The sequence below is a fragment of the Asterias rubens genome, chromosome 18, assembly GCF_902459465.1.
Source record: "Asterias rubens chromosome 18, eAstRub1.3, whole genome shotgun sequence".
Classification (NCBI taxonomy): Eukaryota; Metazoa; Echinodermata; class Asteroidea; order Forcipulatida; family Asteriidae; genus Asterias; species Asterias rubens.
Window position 1 is genome coordinate 31360 of NC_047079.1, and position 19901 is coordinate 51260.

At 39.2% G+C, this 19901-nt stretch overlaps 1 protein-coding gene across 1 annotated transcript; it reads right to left on the reverse strand.

The window, feature by feature from the left end:
* Positions 1-12376: 12376 nt before the first annotated feature.
* Positions 12377-14777, reverse strand: LOC117302693. Its single transcript, XM_033786690.1, has 4 exons — positions 14609-14777; positions 13461-13592; positions 13077-13230; positions 12377-12532 (listed from the first exon to the last, which is right to left on the reverse strand). The coding sequence occupies exons 1-4, from the start codon at positions 14721-14723 to the stop codon at positions 12460-12462; spliced, it is 474 nt and encodes a 157-aa protein (XP_033642581.1). The 5' UTR covers positions 14724-14777; the 3' UTR covers positions 12377-12459.
* Between the last annotated feature and the right edge of the window lie 5124 nt (positions 14778-19901).

The window sequence follows — 19901 nt, forward strand, 5'->3', positions numbered from 1 at the left end:
CTAAGCAGACGCGCAATTGCGTCTGCGTCATGCACCCATTAGCCGTGTACAAAACAGCGCGATGTTCCCTCATTTTGCCAACCAAAACGTTAGTGCGCACGCGCTATGTGTAATTTACATATTTCATGGGAAGGGTCTATTGTGACGAACTCAAAACGACAATTGACCCCATGCACGCGCGTCACACGCGGTGACTGATGCCACGCTCACCATGTTGGTGGTCAATAGGTTTACGTGTAAACGCAGAGTCGCCTAAAATGCGCACTTCTCTAAACAACACACGTTGACATTGACCACCAAAATGGCGCCTCCAAGATTATTTTGATGATGACCTCAGGTGAATTGGGTCAAAAGGCGGAATCGCACGGCATGGAAACGTCATGCGACTGATAATTGCGGCCGTCTGCGTCAAGGAAATGAGGGTTGCGTTCTCCAACGAAATCTGAACGCAATCACAATGATTTGTTTTGCTGTCACAACTTTGCGACGGACACGACTGATAATTTCGACCGTCTGCGGTCAGTAGCGGGTTCGTCAGCGACAATTGACGGCAAAACACGTTGATTGGCGGAAAAACTCAAAATTGCTATTCACAGCTCAATATTGCTTGCCGTACCCCCTATTATAATCGTCATAGTGCGAGACAATAAGCACAATGCCGATGATTGTTTAGACCCAAACAAACTGTAATCCTGTTGTCGACATAATACTTATGAATAATTCGTTGACAAGACTTAAGTTTTGAGCTGAATTCGTTCAAAAAAGTTGTGGTTTCAGCAAAGCTATGCAAGCAATAAATTGTTGGCATTTGTGAGCAATTTTACCGCTCCCGTAAACAAAAACGTTATTGTTTTTAAAATGCCGTCTCACGCAATTGAAAACAAATGCGAATCGCAGTCAATGCATTATATTAATATGTTTTTCCGAAAAAATACCAGTATGGCAATAATGGAAGCAGGGTCAAAAGCAGCTCCGAAATCTCATAATCTTGGAGCATCCGATGTTATTATTGTCTTCTTTGTTTTTTTTTGTTTTTTTTGTTTTTTGTTTTTTTTGGGGGGAGGGGGCTTTAAGAGTGCATAATGCTGAGAGATTCGTGTTCGCTCTCTGATATCGCAAAATGCTTTAAGCCCTGTTCGTACTTCCTGCGAATGTGAATGAGATACGAATTTTTAACCCACATCCCTGTTTTTGCAGCGAATGTTTCGCAGGGATGGAGCACATTTTAACTGATGCGAATTTAACGTTGCCTTTTTGTGACGTCAACAGTTCGTATCGATTTCGCCTTCGTATTTGCAGGAAGTATGAACCGGGGTTTTTCGTTAAGCAAGCTATACATCATGTCAATAACGAACGCGTCAAAGGGTTTATGTTAAACACGTAACAGTATAATGGGCCAATCAGTAGTGCCGTAAAGCAATGCTTTTTTTGCCTGTTTATAAACGACTGATGCATCAAACTAAACGCGCCAAGCGTTTACAGTTTTAACTATGATGCGTTTAGTTTGACGCATCAGCCGTTTACATTATGTTTAGAATGTATGTAAGAAGCGTTTAAAAGGTGTTCAGCACATCAACGATTGCTGACCACACCAGTGTTTAAGTTTGATGTAGAAAATGGGCGAAACCCAATGTTTTACAACAAAAATCAAGGGCCCTATACAGTGTTACTTATTTAACCTTAACCCTTTGACGCGTTCGAAATCTGTTACAGAACCCAAACACTTGTTTTTTTTTAGAGTGTGTCTTGCTGAGGCGTACCATCATTTCAGTTTATGTTTTTGCCATTATTTGTTAACATTTAAATAAACTGTGTAATTTTTTAAAATTTTCTTGTAACGCTTTGCAAGAAGACAACAGAATGCCTCAAAACAAGACAAATTAATTACCATGGTAATACAGAACAACTGTCGCATGAATCGCGGCACACCCGCCTTGCTTCGGTTGCCCCTTGCTGTAACGAGACAATCAACACCTTATAGGGTACTCATATTGTACAATGTTCAGTCTAAAATACCCCCCCCCCCCCCCATAAGAAAACAAATAATTTGTTTTTATTATAAAATAATGTAATGTAAAATCAAACAATGCAATCTCATCAGTTGTTTTTACCATTCTTTACACAATGTTGTAAACGAGCAGAACGTCGCGCGCGGTTAAAGTATTGACAATGGTGGAAAAATATAACAAAAGTTTTGCACAAGACATTGTTGCAGACCTCTGCAAGTAGCGCGAGAAAAACTTAAGGAAATTACGGCATGGTTTCAAAGGGAGATTCAACTGGGTGCACATGTTTGTATACAATCACAATACCACCACAGTTCATTAAAGGATTTGGGTACTTTTTCAAAATGTCCATAGATTTACAATAAACTTACAGGGTTTGACGATAATGATAGTGGAAAGCTTCACTTCAAATATTACTTACTGAGGTGCTGTAGTTTTTGAGAGATGAGTAAAACAATGTCATGAAAATACGTTTGTAAATGCTTAAAATTATTTTGGTCTCATGAGACGAAAATTATTTCATTACATTGTTTTACTCAATTCCCAAAAACTACAGCACCTCAGCACGTAATATTTTCAGGGAAGCTTTCTACTATCATTATCTTCACACTGTGTAAGTTTAGTGTAAATCTGTGGACATTGTGTGTTTTGTCCTACAAAAAGTAAACACCCTTTAAACCATGCAAGAATACCGAACATTAGTACTTACAAAAACTCTAAATTAAATTCTTTTTTATTTAACAATAACATTTTTCATTTAACAATAACAAACAAAATAATAAATAAATCAAAATAAATAAATAAATAAATACGAACATCCCGTCCCTGAACAATACGGAATTAATTAATAATGCATTTTCATATTTATAACAAATGTTTCACTTTAAATGAAAACCGTCTATAGTTGCAAAGAATCTCAGTACTACGAACAGTATATTTTACACAAATATATCTTAAATAATTTGAATAAATGAATTTGTATTTACTTATAGTTTTGGTCTTCGCCTGCTACACACCTCTAGGTTTCTTTGTGTGAATTAAAATCGCAATCGATTCTTTGGTAATGCATCTAAATACATTTAATGTATCTGATGCCTTCTTGAGCTAGAAGTAATTGCACTGTGTACTGCTTGAGGACTTTCTTGTAACAATATCAAGTCCTCCTCCCCACCCCTTCCCCTTACATTATATATTATTACCAAACATGTCTTGCCTCAGCAATTTATAGAAACTAAATAAAAATTTAATACAATTTTTACAAACCGCCCTCTGCAACTTTGGTTAAACGAGTTATTATCCAAGCACGGTCGGTACCTTTTCTATAGACACGCCCCTCCCACGCCTCTCAACAATCCTGGGTTTATGAACAATAATGTATTTCATGTTTATAACAATGGTGGCGCTTATAATGAAACCACTAGAGAGCAAGTTCGAGCAAAGACTAAGGTTAGAGTGTGCACCGTGGTTAACTAGTAAAATGTTGACCATTAGTTTTGACTCGAACCTAGGCTAGTCGCCCAGTGGTTGACTATAGGTGCGTTCGATTAGCTTCCCCGGTCGACACCGGTGTGTGGCGCTTTTTTTCCCAGGTCGAACGTGTGCAGATAATTGCCCACGTTCGTCCTGGAAAAAAACCCTGCCACAAACCGGTGTGGCGGTTTCAACTTTCCGCCGTGTTCAGTTTTCCGAATGACCAAATACGGTAACATTACGTCATGCGATGCCTGTGCACAGCAAGCAAAAGTAGTCCATTTTTAGTGCTGTATTGAGTCATCCGTGTTACTCTCCGGTAGCTGTCATGGCGGCGTCCACGAGTACAACGAGCAGCGAACGCGTGGATCGTAAGAGAGAATTTGGTTTGGCACAAGCAGTGTGACCTGCTTACAGCTGTACGCATGAATACGTGTAAAGATGGGGCAAGAGAATGTGACTAAACAGAAAAGAATCGTAATAATAAACAATTTGGGGTCACTGAGAGAACTAGAGTACTCGCCAGGGTACTCGCGGCTGTATTTTTGTCTGGCTACGTCACCCAGAAAACTGAACACGCCGGGGTCGACCCGGGGGCGAATTTTTTTTTTCCAGGATGGTAAAGGCCAAGATTTGCATACCTCGCTCTCATTGGCTGGTTGCTGATTTGGGTCTGTCCACGTACACACACACACAGTGTGTGTATGCATTATTACACGTTGTAGAGAGGGAGGTAAGAACAGCTGCATTTCTATTTGCATTTTTTATTGCATACATCAAATGAATATCGCACATTATGTGACAATTATCGCATATATAATATGAGAAACATCGCACATATATTGTACATATCGAATAATGCAACGTTTGACACGCCATACATCACATACCACTTTTCGTCAGCCTTGACGATTCACAACTTCATGGTATCAATTTGCTAGACTCCTAAGAAAAAAGAATTAAGGTACTGGGTGGTCGAGTCAATAAATTAATTTATTTGTCTAAATGCATTGGGTGGAATGTGCTACGCATCGCATCGCAAACAAAAGGTTATGTTGCTATAGACCAACCCACACAGTTTAAAGATATACATTTTAATACCAAAAATAAGAAACGTAGAACACAATGAATTTCTGCATTTTCTTTATTTTAATGTCGTTTGAAGAGAATGATGTTGACAATAACAAGAAAAACTTAAAGCATAGATAGAGCAACGGTTTGAGAAATATTCCACCAAACGCGTTTTCCAAGCCTCAGATTGCTACTGAATACAAAACTGTTGTTGGTATTTAGATTAATGTACTATATATACTAGGCCTACTTACACAATTACTAGTTAGTCTTCATTAATTTGTTGTGCTAATAAGGTACTTTTTGGGTCCATCATACCAGATAAGGTTACCTGCCAAACTACCATGTTACAAGTACCATTGTGACTGGTATTTTGTATATTTCTGCTTAGCAGGGAGATAAGCAATGTTGTCTACTGAAGCAGCCTATGCAGGGCCCAATTTCATGAAGCTGCTTAAGCAGAAAAAGTAGCTAAGCGCAACAAAATTTAGTCAGAATAATGTTACCATGGAATATGTACATTTTGCGACTCTTTTAGCGTAAATTGTTAGCTATATTTCTGCTTAATTATATAGCTTCTGCTCCTTTTATGTTTAGTTTTTTATGTTCAAAATGTATTGAACGATATTGTAATTTTCTCAAAGATACTTTTTCATCTGTGTTTGGTTTAATTTTTTGTTACTTTATCTTTGATTTTAGTTTAAAAAAAAAATTAAGATAAGGATGACAACATCTTAAACTGTGGTCAATTTTCCATAAACCGAACAAAAACAATTGTACGTGAAAGATTTTGTTCTGCTGTAAAAATCTACACATTACGGGGATTTCCTGAACAAATTGTTTAAGAGCTTTTTATCATGAGGTCCGTGATCCCCTAAAGCACTAGCAAACCAGAATTACTCTTCTTCGAGAAAACTTTCACCAAAAAAACATTAAACATAAAAAATTCAGTTGCAGCTACAGTCCTACAGTAATTTCACCAAAGGGGTCCTTTGTGAAATCAATGTTACAAAATCTTCAACTGAAATGCTTAAATACCAGACTAAACTAAAAGAGTCCTCAAAGCATTAACAAAAGTACATGAGCATTATCTAATAATGCAATTGAAACATAAGTAAAATATACTTAAAGGAACACATTGCCTTGGATCGGACGAGTTGGTCTTAAAAAAGCATTTGAAACTGGTTGTTATGAAATGCATATGGTTAAAAAGATGTTTTAAAAGTAGAATATTATAATGATCAACACAACAATGAGTCAAACTTGCACGGTTTTCCCTTAACGTCGCAAAGAAACACGGTCGGCCATTTTGCGGAGTCAACATTTTGACTCCATAAAATGGCAGACCATGTTAGTTTGCAACGTTAAGGGAAAACTGCAATTTCGAGTGCAGATCATTAAGTTATATTTTTAAATTAGGCTCATTTCACAGGTTTGTTTTGTATGCATAAAATGTTGAGGTAAACCAAGTGAGAAGACTGGTCTTTGACAATTACCAATAGTTTCCAGTGTCTTTAAAGGGAAGGTAAACATTTGGTAACCAATTAATCAATCAATCTGAAGCCTACAGCGCAGCATTCATTGGTATAAACATTTTGAAATAAAGTTCACTTCGAAGAAATGTGGTTGGTAATACAAAATCAGTTGTTATGCCCCAAAAGTTTAATCTGACCATGGACACGGCAAAAGGAAGGTGACGACCAAAGCATTGACGAGTAAGATCTGAGAAGTGTTACTGTAGATCGTGTGTTCTAACTAAGGATTATTCTTTGTGCGTGGACATATTCACTCAGGATTATTAGCAATACCTTAAAAACAAGTTTTATTGTATTAATCTAGAGGATTCAAACAATCGAAGGGTTAATAAAAAACGGTATACTTTGCCTTCAAAAACAATTAGGCCAGGGAACAAAGGTAGGGTGCATAGTGTATCAAGGGAACAACTTTTACAAGTGTGTTATTCTTAGGATTGTTTACTTGGTAGAGTGGGTCTTTCCCAAGCTGATGTTTGCAGAGACACAGTGGGAGAGGGAATGGGGGGCACTTGGTTTTTTACGGGGAGGTAGCTGTCTCATCGATACTTTGGTCGCTTTCTTTTTGCTGTATCCATGTTCAGAGGTGTGGTCAACCTTGCATGGTCTACCCACATGCAGTCTCCTCCTTCCACCCAGGGCCATCCGCCAGGGCCATGTACCATGATCTGTGTAGAGGTCTGCAAGGCTTGACGCCTTGCCTTTTTGCATACTCGTTTTGCTGTAGTAGCTGCCCCATTGTACTTCCCAAAGGTGTGAAGCGCGGAGACAAGATGGCTCTGGGTGGTAATCTTCGAAAACTGGGAAGTGAAGGCCCGTATTGGAGTCATAAAAACCTCTGGATTCGTCTCCAGGCTCTCTTCCAAGGTTTCAAACATCTGACGGAGCTCTTTTTGGGCATTATGTTGAGTAGAGTGACGCTGCTCATACTGATTTATGAGGGAAGACTGCGCTCTCATACTGTCTACCCTTAAAATTTGTAGATCACGAAGTGGGTTGCTAGGGGTTGAGGGTGTACTCTCTGGCTGAATGGGGTCTGGGTTGTCCACATCATTGAAGGAGACTTGGTTCTCTTCTACAGAGGTTGAAACAATACCAGCTTGTAGAGGCTGAAACCAAGCTGAGTCCAAGTTTTCATTTTGTGTAATTTAAATTCTGGTTCTTTCTTTTAACTTTCAGAGGAACCATTCTGATTGTCGTTTTGTATAGGTTTTTGCGGTCAATTTCAGAAAATGAGCAGCCAATTTACCCACCAAGCTATTCTATTTCGCGCAAAATCGAATGCAACTCAAAAGGGTCATTCGATTTCGTTTTTGGATTAGTCAAATGTAAAGTTGCGTCTTAACAAAATTACCATTCAATTTAACAACTCATCAAAGCAGCTTTCAAATTCGCAGACGCTTTTTGAAGCGTGTGTGTCACGAAAAAGGAATGACGCTACGCTAAATTGAACAGAGTGCTAAAGGAATTTTACTCGACCCAAAACGAAATTGAATGGCCGATTTCTTAATTTGAAACGCAGTAACAACCGGAGAGGCAAAATAGCTTTAATTCGAACGCATGAAAATGAAATTGGCTGCTCATTTGCCGAATATTACCGACTATATGAACACAACAATTCACATGTAAATAAACACCGAATAAAGTAACTATCAACTTCAAAGTCCGTCTCGTTGTCACTGCCTGTAGCCGTCCAACTCGGTTACTATTTATGAAAACAGATGTAAACAAGTAAATGGGGAGCTAACATTGTTTGTAGTGTCAAAAAGTGCAATAATTGTTGCTAGCTCATAAATGACAATACAAAACATCCACACCGGCTGTTGGAACCCTTGATAATGCTACAAACATGAATAATTCACAAATACAATATTTGTGAATTATAAGGCGACATAATATAAATTTCTTATATTCAGGTATAATGGTTCTTTCGGAAAGATTTATAAAGAAAAACTGTACATGTAGATGTTGTATATTAAAAACACTAACTGTTCGGTGTACACATCTCATTTTGTTTGTCAAAACTTAACCCCTTTAATCCTAACCCAATGTGTTTTATAAAATGGGTGGGATTCGAACCTACAAGATTTGCACTGCTGGAGCAGACTGCTAGAGCATGGCCCAAAGGGAGACTTTCCAACGCTAGGTGGCAGCAGACTTACCGGGTAAATTTCCATTGTTTACGTAGTTCTGAACCTGCGCATAATTCTAAAAACAATGGATTTACCCGTAAGTCTGCTGCCACCTATTGTCCCAGAAAGTATCATATTTCATAGAGCTGCTTAACGGTCGATTTGTGCTTAACGGGCGCACTTAGCAAAGTTTTCATTTCATAGCAAGCAAACAAACAAAAGGGGTCCTTAAAGACGAGCAGAGTATACTGTTCGAAACGTCGAACAGGCTCTTTTCAGAGCCAACACTCACCCTAAGAGATTTACACATGGTTGTACCCGCAAGTTTACTATTTATTTATAGTTTCTTCTTATGTCTCAACACCATGCAAAGCCTCAAACAATACCTACTCTCTCATGAGTTTGAGGGTATATAGGTGGTGGGTTTAAATGGTGCAAATCTTGGTTTCGGGTTTGGTAAAAGGTTTACGGCTTGTTGTTTGAATTGATCGACACTCAGACTTAACCATGCTATTTTGTTCACAGAACTCGGCAAAATACTGAGCATACTGTGCATGCACACATTGGTGTACATATATAAATAGACAATGGACACTATTGGTAATTGTCAAAGAACAGTCTTCTCACTGGCTGTATCTCAACATATGCATAAAATAACAAACCTGTGAAAAAAAGTCGTCGAAGTTGCGAGATAATAATGAAAGAAAAACACACCCATGTCACACGAAAATGTGTGCGTTCATATGTTTGATTTGGGGACCTCCTCAATTTCTAAATCTGAGGTCTTGAAATCATATTGGTGGAAAATTACTTCTTTCTCGAAAACTACGTCACTTCAGAGGGAGCTGTTTCTCACAATGTTTAATACCACCAACCTCTCCCATTACTCGTTACCAAGTTAGGTTTTATGCTGATTATTATTTTGAGTAAGCACCAATAGGACCTAGTGTCCACTGCCTTTAAGGTTAACAACAAATAATATTCCCCGACAAAAATTAACATCTCTTGATCAAGTATCCATTTACAAAAACGGGGCTCAAACATACCATAGACAGAGAGTGGCAGGGGTTGATAGGCGGATTGGAGGGGCAAAAACACCTCAGGCTGGTCGGCTGACCACGGCCCAATTTCATGGCGCTGCTTACCGTAAGTACAGTATCGGCGCTCACTACGGAAGCAGGGAATTCTGTGCTTACGGCAAGCGTATTTCACGGGTTAACGGCGAATTTTGGCTTCTGCGCGTGCGTACTCCTCGTTACTATAGGCATTCTACGCTTACAAGACCAACGCAGAAATTCGGTGCTTGCACACGTAAGCGGGGAACCGTGATCGTTAGCGCAGTTCGGCGGTAAGCAGAGCCATGAAATTGGGCCCAGGGCCCAATATCATAGAGCTGCTGAGCATAAAAATTTGCTAAGCATGAAATTTCTTCCTTAATGAAAACAGGACTACCAACCAAATTTCCAATTGTTGCATATTGCTTGTTACTGGTACTCAGCCGTTGTTTGCTTAACCTGAAAATCACGTGGAAATTCGGTTGGTAATGCTGTTTTTATCAAGGAAGAAATTTCATGCTAAGCAAATTTTTATGCTGAGCAGCTCTATGAAATTGGGCCCAGGTCATTCCTGACGTGTTACAATGGAGACTGCCGTGTCTTAATAGAGGACCTCGACCACTCAATTGATGACGTGATCGGTAGAGATACAGAGGGTGAAATCGTGGATCTTCCAAACATGATGAGGGACAAACACCTCTGGCGAGACGTTGTGCATGGAAGCTCGGTTGCGACCGCTAAATGATGATGATGGTCGGCTTCTAGGGCCTATTGGTTGAAACACATTCCGATTGGTTTTGTTTTTATTCTACATATGTCTGGTGCCATGGTATGGCGTAATACTGACCGAGGCTACAACCGTTGGGATGCTCAACCCAAACGTGTAACAAGTGCCAACAAGTTCACCGGTTCTGAATTTTTCTCTTTTAATAAATATGTGTACTTCTGAAATTTTTTGTTGTGACGAAGGCATGTTGTGCACTGTAGTTGTGCAACCATTTACAATCCATGCATAACGAATGGTGTCAAGTTTATTACAAAGAAGAGAGTTTCAGATTGAGCTTGAATTAATCACAGAGTCTTGACGAATTTGCTGCAGATTTTCACCTTGTTCCTTAAATTAGGGCCGCCTCATTCTCAAATCGGGTGCACTCCTTGAGTCGCCGCCATTACATGTTCTCTTTGACTTCTACCGCTCCACTCTATTAAATTGTCTATCTAACAAGAGGCGTGTCTGGGAACGATGTTGTGGTGCTGTTCGTTTCAAAGTTCATTTTGCTTAATATTTGCATGGCGTATATGTAAGAGGGATACAAATAATTTCTAGCTGGAATTATGAACAACATTTTCAGCACTCCGGCTAACAATTTGTCGAGGCCTTTGTGGCTTTGGAGAGCTGCGATCCCACGGGACTGGAATGGGAGACTACGAACGCGATCGCCGATCGACTTGCGTGGTCTCCCGTTTTAGTCTCTCCGCTATTTGTGCCACGAAGGCATTGACAAAAGGCCACACCCCGGCATGCCCAATCGTGTAACACCGGGTGTAACTCTACCATGAAATAAGACCATTCCTCAGTTAGCTGACATTTTAGACTGTGACGTGAAATAAACAAACAAAAAATCCTTTCAAATAAATTAATTTCGAAAACTATTCTTCTATGATTAAAAGTGTTGTACTTAATTTCACCTTAAAAAAAATAGATACCAAAGAAAAACAAAAACGGTTGCCATAGTAATGAACCCCCTCTCCCCCCCCCCCCCCCCTTTTGTAATCGGTCGCATTCGGTATTAAAATTGCATACGGGTCTAAATAGCGCTATTAAGGCATAGGCCAACTGCCTCGGGTCTTGAATCAAAACAATTTAGGCTTAAAACCCTTTTATTAACAAAAATCATTTTCGTGTTTTTGGACCAAGGTGTGTTATAAAACACATTATGGCTTGGAGTTTCTCAATTACTTTGCTGTCACTGTAAATTCGTAATATAGGTTTTCTCGGTTAATTGCGGAAAATGAGCAGCCAATGTAACCACCAGCTTATTCTATTTGGCACAAAATTGAATGCTATCTGAAAAGGGTCATTCGATTTCGTTTTAAGACTAGTCAAATGTACTTTTACGTTATTCGAGTTAACAAAATAATTATTCAATTTAACAATTCATCAAAACAGCATTCAAATTCACAGACGCTTCTTGAGGCGTGTGTGTCACGAAAAAGAACGACGATGCGCTAAATTGAACAGAGTGTTAAGGGAATTTGACTCGACTCAAAACATAATTGAACGGCCGAATTCTGTATTTGAAACGCAGTAACAACTGGAGAGGCAAAACAGTTTTAATTCGAACGCATGAAAATGAAATTGACTGCTCTTTTGCCGAATTTGACCAAGAAAACCTATAATCAACGAAATGGGTTACACAACATAATACAAACGGACTGTTGACAATAATAACAACACTGTCTCGTGACACCATTGAGTGGTTTAATGTTTATGCTGACGTCATACTTTAAAAACAAACAAGATATACAGGTTCGTGTCTCAATAATAAATACTTGCAAGGAAACCGCATACATCACTCATGAGCCTAGAATAATTAAAAAGTGAGCTAAATGAGGGTATCTTCTTAATGAAGCATAACAAACACACCAATGGTTAAACAATTACCTATGTATTTTACTAAAAATATTCTTCAATTTTGCTATTAGCACTGATTTTTTTAACATGATGTTGTTGGCCAAAGGTAACAAGTCTGGTACCTAGGCTTCATAACGAGCCACTACAATTTGAGTTTTCAAGGGTCAATCTATTTGAAGAAGCTGAGTATTTTCTTTATAAACTGTTGATGTTAGATGGTTGGATATTTTGGCCCTTTCGAATACACGGCTTCGGCTTCAGGCTCCGTTCGCTCGTTTGCCGTGGTTTATTGACCTCATACTAAATCCCATCCTGCAAATCCATCGAAAATGTATTAACTATAAATATCCCTTTAAAGTTCCTAAGTCCACATGATCATTTAGGAGAAAATCATGAACCGTTTGTGCGGCAGCTAAATGTAGCCCGAGTCCTAAATGTAGCCTGACCTAAATGTAGCCCCAAACATGTACCTAAATGTAGCCCGGACCTTAATGTAGCCCCAAACATGGCTCGGGCTACATTTAGGTGCCGCACAACCGTTGATGTTGGCTCTAATTATTACACGTTGGAATTGACCATAAAAATGGCAACCTTGTAGCCTTGGTCAGTATTACGCCATACCGCCAGACACCTGTAGAATATAAAAACAAAATCAATCAGAATGTGATTCATCCAATAAGATCTAGAATCCGACCTGCCCGAGGTGTTTGACCATTCCCTGCCACTCCCTGTCTAATGTGCACGGGAAGTTTGATCCGTCCCACTAGGTTTTGGTGAAGACAATTCTGTTTTTGATAATAATTACAGAGAGATATTTAAATTAATACGGAAGCGAGTTGCCGCCAAATAAATAAAACAAAATCTCTCTCTTAATGTGTACGTACACAATAAATTCAAACTTATCGTGTACGTACAACTAACTTATAAGAGATATTTTTTGTATTTTAGAATTGCCATCCTCCAAATTTTTTTCTTTCTCGTGTTAATTGAATTAGACAAAACAATTTCCCATAGATAAGCGACAATGGCAACCATTGCCAGTGGTTCGAGATCATCGTCTCTGACGTAATTGTGACGTCAGATGTTTAGGCTATATATAGATAGACCCACCCCGAACCCCCCCCCCCCCCCAAACTCATGAGATAGTAGGCCTAATAAAGAAAGGGTAAACTTACTTCTTGTTACCGATCAGTTTTCCGTTGTTATCGTGCCACTTTTCGGTGAATAAGACGTAAACGTAGTCGGCCCCTTCCTCATTTGGTGCCACCACGAGGTACTCAGATGATATGGTCTCGGGATGTTGATCGTCCCGCATAGCTTGACGAATGGCTACCAGGATGAAAACACATAGCCATTATTGTACTTCTTCATAATTACCTTAAACAGTTGTATTTGTATTAATGCATTTATTTAAATGTTTTCGTTGCTTTTGTTTTTTCATTTCTTATTGTTGATACCCAGCATTAGTGGCTGTATATAAACCAATGCTGATCATCTGAAATAAAAGTATACAAACAAATACGTCTAGAGAAATACACTAATTAACAAGCTTTTTTTACCTTCCGTTCCATAAGCCGGAGGGATTCCTTCCATTAAAAGATAGGCGTTTGGAAGCCACATGGCCATCTCTTCATTCCAATTTTGATCAGCGAAATTTCCACTTAATGCTTCCGTTAGTGCTATCATTGTATCTGGGGAACAGCAAAAAAAAGTATCGTCTTCATTTAGGCCGTGTCAAACAAGAATTTTGTTTAAAGGCACCGGACACCTTAAGTGATTGTCAAAGACCAGTATTCTCACTTGGTGTGTCTCAACATATGCATATTAATAACAAACCTGTGAAAATTTGGGCTAAATTGGTTATTGACGTTGCAAGAAAATGATGAAGAAAAAAAATTCCCAAAGTGTGCATTCAGATGGGAATAAAAGGCTTCTGGTCAGAAGTCTTTTACTATTTTAATGAGAAATTACCTCTTTCTCAAATACTTCAGAGGGAGTCGTTTCTCACATTGTTTTATATAATTAACAGCTCCCCGTTTCTCGTTACCAAGAAAGTTTTTATGCTAGTATATATTTTTAGTAATTACCAAACACCCAAGAGACAAAGCAAGTAAAACTAAACTTTAGTGTGATATACTTTCCTGTGATAACATTGATGATGTAAACCAAAGTTTATTTTCTTTGTACACACGTTTAGTTAAAGTAAATTTACTAAGCACTTAGGCCACATCATCACAACTAGTTTTATTGTACGAGTAACCATATTTTGAAATTACGTGTTAAGGACACTGGACACTATATTGTCTTCACAGTTGGTGTATCTCACCATATGCATAAAATAACAAACCTGTGAAAACTCGGTCGTCGAAGTTGCGAGATATTAATGAAAGAAAAAACACCCTTGTCGCACCATGGTCACACGAAGTTGTGTGCTTTCAGACGCTTGATTTCGAGACCTCAAATTCTAAATCTGAGGTCTCGAAATCAAATTCGTGGAAAATTACTTCTTTCTCGAAAACTACGTCACTTCAGAGGGAGCTGTTTCTCACAATGTTTTATACTATCAACCTCTCCCAATTACCCGTAATCAAGAAAGGTTTTATGATAATAATTATTTTTAGTAATAACAAATAGTGTCCACTGCATTTAATACTTCTGCAACTGATAAGACTGTGCACTTTGAATGATGTCGGTTTCAAATACTAACCATTGAAGCTTCGGACTTCCACGTCAGAATCAGCTGTAATCACACTTGGTACAAGCAATGCACCAAGAAACAGAAGTACACATACGAGTTGGGTGCGAGACATAACTGTGTGCATTATTTTATCGGCCAATAATAGACAAGATTGGTTGATTTCGTTTAAGCGTCTGTGCCAAGTGCTCTGCAAAACAATGAGACTTTTATAAGCGAAATCAACTTATAACAGTCGCAATGATCCACGTGGTATTCATTAGACACGCCTATTATTAAAGGAACACGTTGCCTGGATTGCATGAGTTGGTCTATACAAAGCGTTTGTAACCGTGTTACAAAATGCGTATGGGTAGAAAGAGGTTTTAAAAGTAGAATACGATGACTCACACAAATATATAGCTCTAAATTGCGTGGTTTTCATTATACCTCGCATCCTCGTATACTTTTCTTCATGTCAATTTAACAGTTTTGGCTTTGTGCACGAATGTCCTTGTGTATCAACCCAGTCTGTGGAATTCCCTGTGGCTACCTTTTGTTTTCCCTGTTTTGTTTTATTAAGAGGGAACATCAGAACGGGGCTTTGCAGTGCAGAGTTAAAGCCCGGTTCATACTTCCTGCGAATGCGAATGCGATACGACTCGTTGACGTCACAAATTCGCAACGAATAATTTGCAGCAGTTCAACTTTGCTCAACTCACTTGCGAATATCGCTGCGAAAGGAGGGTTATGACGTCAAATTTACGTCAAATTCGCTTCGCATTTGCATTCGCAGGAAGTATGAACCGGGCTTAACGCGTCACAATCTAAAATGTCAACAAAAACCCCTACAAAATATCCACTTTGGAATGGTCTTGTTTCGTGGTATAGTTACACCCCGGTGAAACGCGCTGGGCTTGCTGGGGTGTAGCCTTTTGTCAAGGCCTTTATGGCGTAAACAGCGGATCGACCGGAACGGGAGACCACGGTCATCCGAGTACAGTGGAAGTGTCGTGGCCGAGCGGTTATTAAGAGCACCGAATTCAAACTCTGGTGTTTCTGATCAGCAGAGTGTGGGTTCGAATCCCCAGCCGTGATACTTGTGTCATTAAGCAAGACACTTAACCAGTGCTTCGTCCTTCGGATGGGACGTAAAACCGTTGGTCCCATGTGTTGTGTAACGCTTGTAAAATAACCCAGTGCACTTTTCGAAAAGAGAAGGGGTTCGCCCCGGTGTGGCGGTTTCAGTCTTCCGCCGTGTTCAGTTTTCTGGGTGACGTAGTCGGACATATCAGCACGTTGTTCGAACGGTTTAAGCCTTCCGGCGTGTTCAGTTTTCCGGGTGACCTGTCAGATACCGCTGCGAGTACCCTGGCGAGTACTGTAGTTCTCTCAGCAGTGACCCCAAATTGTTTATAATTACGATTATTTTCTGTGTAGTCACATAATCTCTTACCCCATCTTTACATGTATTCATGGGTACAACTTTAGGCAGGTCACACTCTGCTTGCATAAAAAACAACTCATACAATCCACGCGTTTGCCGCTAGTTGTACTCGACTCGTGGACGCCGCCATGACAGCTACCGGAGGGTAACGGATGACTCAATACGGCACTAAAAATGGACTACTTTCGCTTGCTGTGCGCAGGCATCGCATGACGTAATGCTACCGTATTTGGTCATTCGGAAAACTGAACACAGCGGAAAGTTGAAACCGCCACACCGGTGTTCCTGGCTGTGGCTGCTGTATGCGCCATATTAGCACCTTGTAAAGGTGCTAAATAATTGGGTCTCAAAACTCATCACTACAATTACATATCTTTCTAAAAGTTTGTATATCTCAGCGCCTTGAGTACCTTGTTTGGTAGATACGTGAGTAGTATACAGTGCGTATTTGAACCCGTTTTCTGAAGGCGGGTCATGACCCTCAGACATGAGGGTCATTGTGGGTCTTCGACGGTAAGGGGCAAGGGGGCGTTTACCTAAAGCGTATAGGTTGAATGGTGGGTTGGTCGATAATGCCGCGAGGGGTGTTTGTTATTGGCGTGTAATGGAATAATTTCATAAATATTTGAGATAGTGTTATTTCTTTTTGATTGTATGTTGGACGATGTAGCGTACAATGTATTGTGTAACTAATTAAACTATTACACAAGTCATTTTGATGAAAATAAGACGTGTCAAGCAAGAACACCCCGGTCAAAAATGTAGGAGTCCACCGATGGGTATCGTCTGCAGCGTTTCAAGCGTGTCCAAACATGTACAAGCGGGTTGGATATTGGGCGAATCAACGATATAATCACAAACTTCCGCATCCGTTGCGCTAAGACTACTGGTTGTTATTTAAATGACCAGAATTTCAGAAAAAGAAAGAAAAAAAACTTAGTTGTCTCGCCGTATTGGGTTTTGTTTATACACTGATTAGTGAGTTGATAATTCTTGAACGAATTTTCTTTTTTTTTTACATTTGTACAATTGTTGTTCGTTTTATAGCCTATATGAAACAATTGATAATTATAACATGTTGGGGGTACAATATCAAGTTATTATTGTTACACACATACATATATTATACATTTTTGTTTTATATAAGTAAGTTAATATTTGTGTAAAAACAGTTACCCGTTGTATTATTTATTTCTTAATAATAGTTTTTTTTTATTATATATTAACAAAGAGTTGTTCGGACTGTTGCCCTTAAATATGATGTATAGAGTGTCGAAAAAAGCTTACTATTGGTTGAGGAAATATGAACCTTTGAAATACTGACGACTATAGACGAGACGATCATGTGACCTTTACTGATATAGACTCCAGTAAAAAACTAGGGGCGAATCCTCGCATCGTGTGGATTGGTGGTTCAGACCCTGCGTGATTGTTTTGGGGTTTCCCTCTACCAGGGTTGCGCACCACATTTTAAACTTATATTCATAAATACCCCCAGACAGTTTCTCTACTCCTATTGTTGGAGAGTACCTCACGTGGGGTGTTTAAACATTTATTTTGATAGTGACCAGCTGAAGCTGTTTATAACAAGCTGGCTTCCGGGTGTCGGGCGCGCAAGAATATCACGCGGAACGCAAATCATGGCTATAGTAAGTAACAGCGCGTAATCTAAGCGCTTGCGCGTACACATGACCCACGCGCATCGAACAGATTCTTCACACAGTTTTGGGCAAAAATATTTCAAACCTCGAGTTTTCAATCGTTGAAGTGTCTATAACTGTATTTATGAATGGGAATAACAAAGTAGTGACTCGTTCTTAAACGTCCGTTTAAAACCTTGCAGGGTCGTTGCCGTGCGAGGTACTCGCCTTCGGCTCGGGCCTTTATCACACGGCCGCTAAGGGGCCTGCCGGCTTTAAACGGCCGTCGAAAAACTCGTCGATACCCTTTTTCTACAAATGTTTCTTCGGGTTTATGGTTCTTTCGACAAAGACGAATAAAGAACACAAAAACATGTTGCGTTTCTAAGCGACCATTGTAATATTGACAAGCTGTATAGGGGACATGTCATCAGCGAAAAGAACAAATTTGATTTCTACTTTCAAGTGCTGGTCAAGCATTATATGAAACGGCCGGTGTCAGATGCAATTGTGTCCTCCATGCAAAATTATCCGATCCGGACACTTTTGCATATGCAATCGTGTCCGGCGCTATGCAAAAACCGTCCGGTGGACATGTACATGACTGTACATATTGTACGTGCGCGCGTAAGCGTACTGAAAACCTATTTCATCTTGCACTGCTGTTAGACATAATTATCCCACTTAATATAAGTACTGATTTATACTTTTCAGATTGATATGCTTGCGAAGCTTAAGATAATAAGGGGTTTTTTTTTATTACTTTTATATTGAAGAAAACAGATGTAAACAATTAAATGGGGAGCTAGCATTGTTTGTTATGTCAAAAGTTGCGCTAATAGTTGCTAGCTCATAAATGACAATACAAAATATCCACACCGGCTGTTGGAACCCTTACTAATGCTCAAAATATGAATAATTCACCAATACAAACTAAGGTAAGCAATAATAAGCATGTGAACTTTTAGTGCACCCCCGTTTAAATCTAGGGACGAAGGCTTGAATCGTGTGGATTGATTGTTCAGACCCCACGTGATTGTTTGGGGTTTCCCTCTATAATGGTTGCCTACCACATCTAAAACTGACATTTCTTTTCCACGGATAGAACCATGCAAAATCTTAAAAAATCGACATAGTGGGGGTCTGCGAATTAAGTTCAAACCTTGGCTGTGTGATCCCCACCTGGAACGATAACATTGGGTGAAGCAGCTCTAAAAAATCACCATGGCCGAGTACGGGGCACCAACTGTTTTCAGCGAAAATTGAGCCTTTCGGGGAGTTAATTTTTGGTAATTTTGGTGTACAATTAAAGCCCTGTTAATTTCCTTAAACTTTATCAATTAGTGTCGAATTATACATCAAAAGAAAGAACTCACCCTCTTCTACACGATGCAATATTAATATTTGATGTGCAGTTGTTTATTGCAGACATAATAGGCATTAGAAAAACATGTATTAACTCAATCAAGGAAACACGTCGTTTAGGCAATTAATAACTAGTGCAGGTTTGAGAGTCAACAAACTTGTTGGAAATATAGTAAAGATATCAACCTACAATAATTAGAAATAAAATATTTGTCAGCTCTTCTTGATTTTGTTTGCCAACGGTCCAAAAAGACGCAAAAACTGCATGTTTGGGGGCAAAGTTCGTCGGTCGTACCACGAACTGACCTAACTGACTCAAATCACACATTTTTGCAATTTTTTCTAAAACAAATTATTGACAAACTCAATGCTGTTAACATTATCAGCAAGTTTCAGTGCCTAGTATGTAATAGTTTTGTAATTACACTATTTAGTAAGAACGACGCATCGCTAGATTTGCCATTTTGTCTTTTCACAAAGTGAGCTATCTAGCTAGATACGTCGCTTTACCAATGGTTAAACTATGCGCGATTATATGGCGCACGCGAAAATTTTCGTACTACGAAGTGACCTATAACTGGGGAGCGTAGTATTTTCACAAAGTGACGGATCTCGATAGGTCTCTATTGCTGCAAGCAAAAATGAAATTTTCATTTTCACAAAGTGACCTATCTGTTTAGGAATTAATTACTAATTAAAATAGTTTTAGGGATGAAAACACATTGATAGTTCTGTATGAATAAAGTATTCAGCTCTGCTTCCGTCATAAAATAATACAATAAAACAAAGTTGGTAAGCAGACTCCGAAAGAGCAGTTTAAAAGTAGTGCAACTTCAATCGTGATTTTCTCCGAATACGTTTTTTAAAACAGTGA

Excerpts from the sequence above, each read along its gene's own strand:
- LOC117302693 (XM_033786690.1), bottom strand. The coding sequence starts at position 14,723 with ATGCACACAGTTATGTCTCGCACCCAACTCGTATGTGTACTTCTGTTT. Across the intron at positions 13,231-13,460 it reads TCCGGCTTATGGAACGGAAG|CCATTCGTCAAGCTATGCGG; the intron begins GTAAAAAAAGCT and ends TCATCCTGGTAG. Across the intron at positions 12,533-13,076 it reads AAACTGATCGGTAACAAGAA|GTGTCTGGCGGTATGGCGTA; the intron begins GTAAGTTTACCC and ends TATATTCTACAG.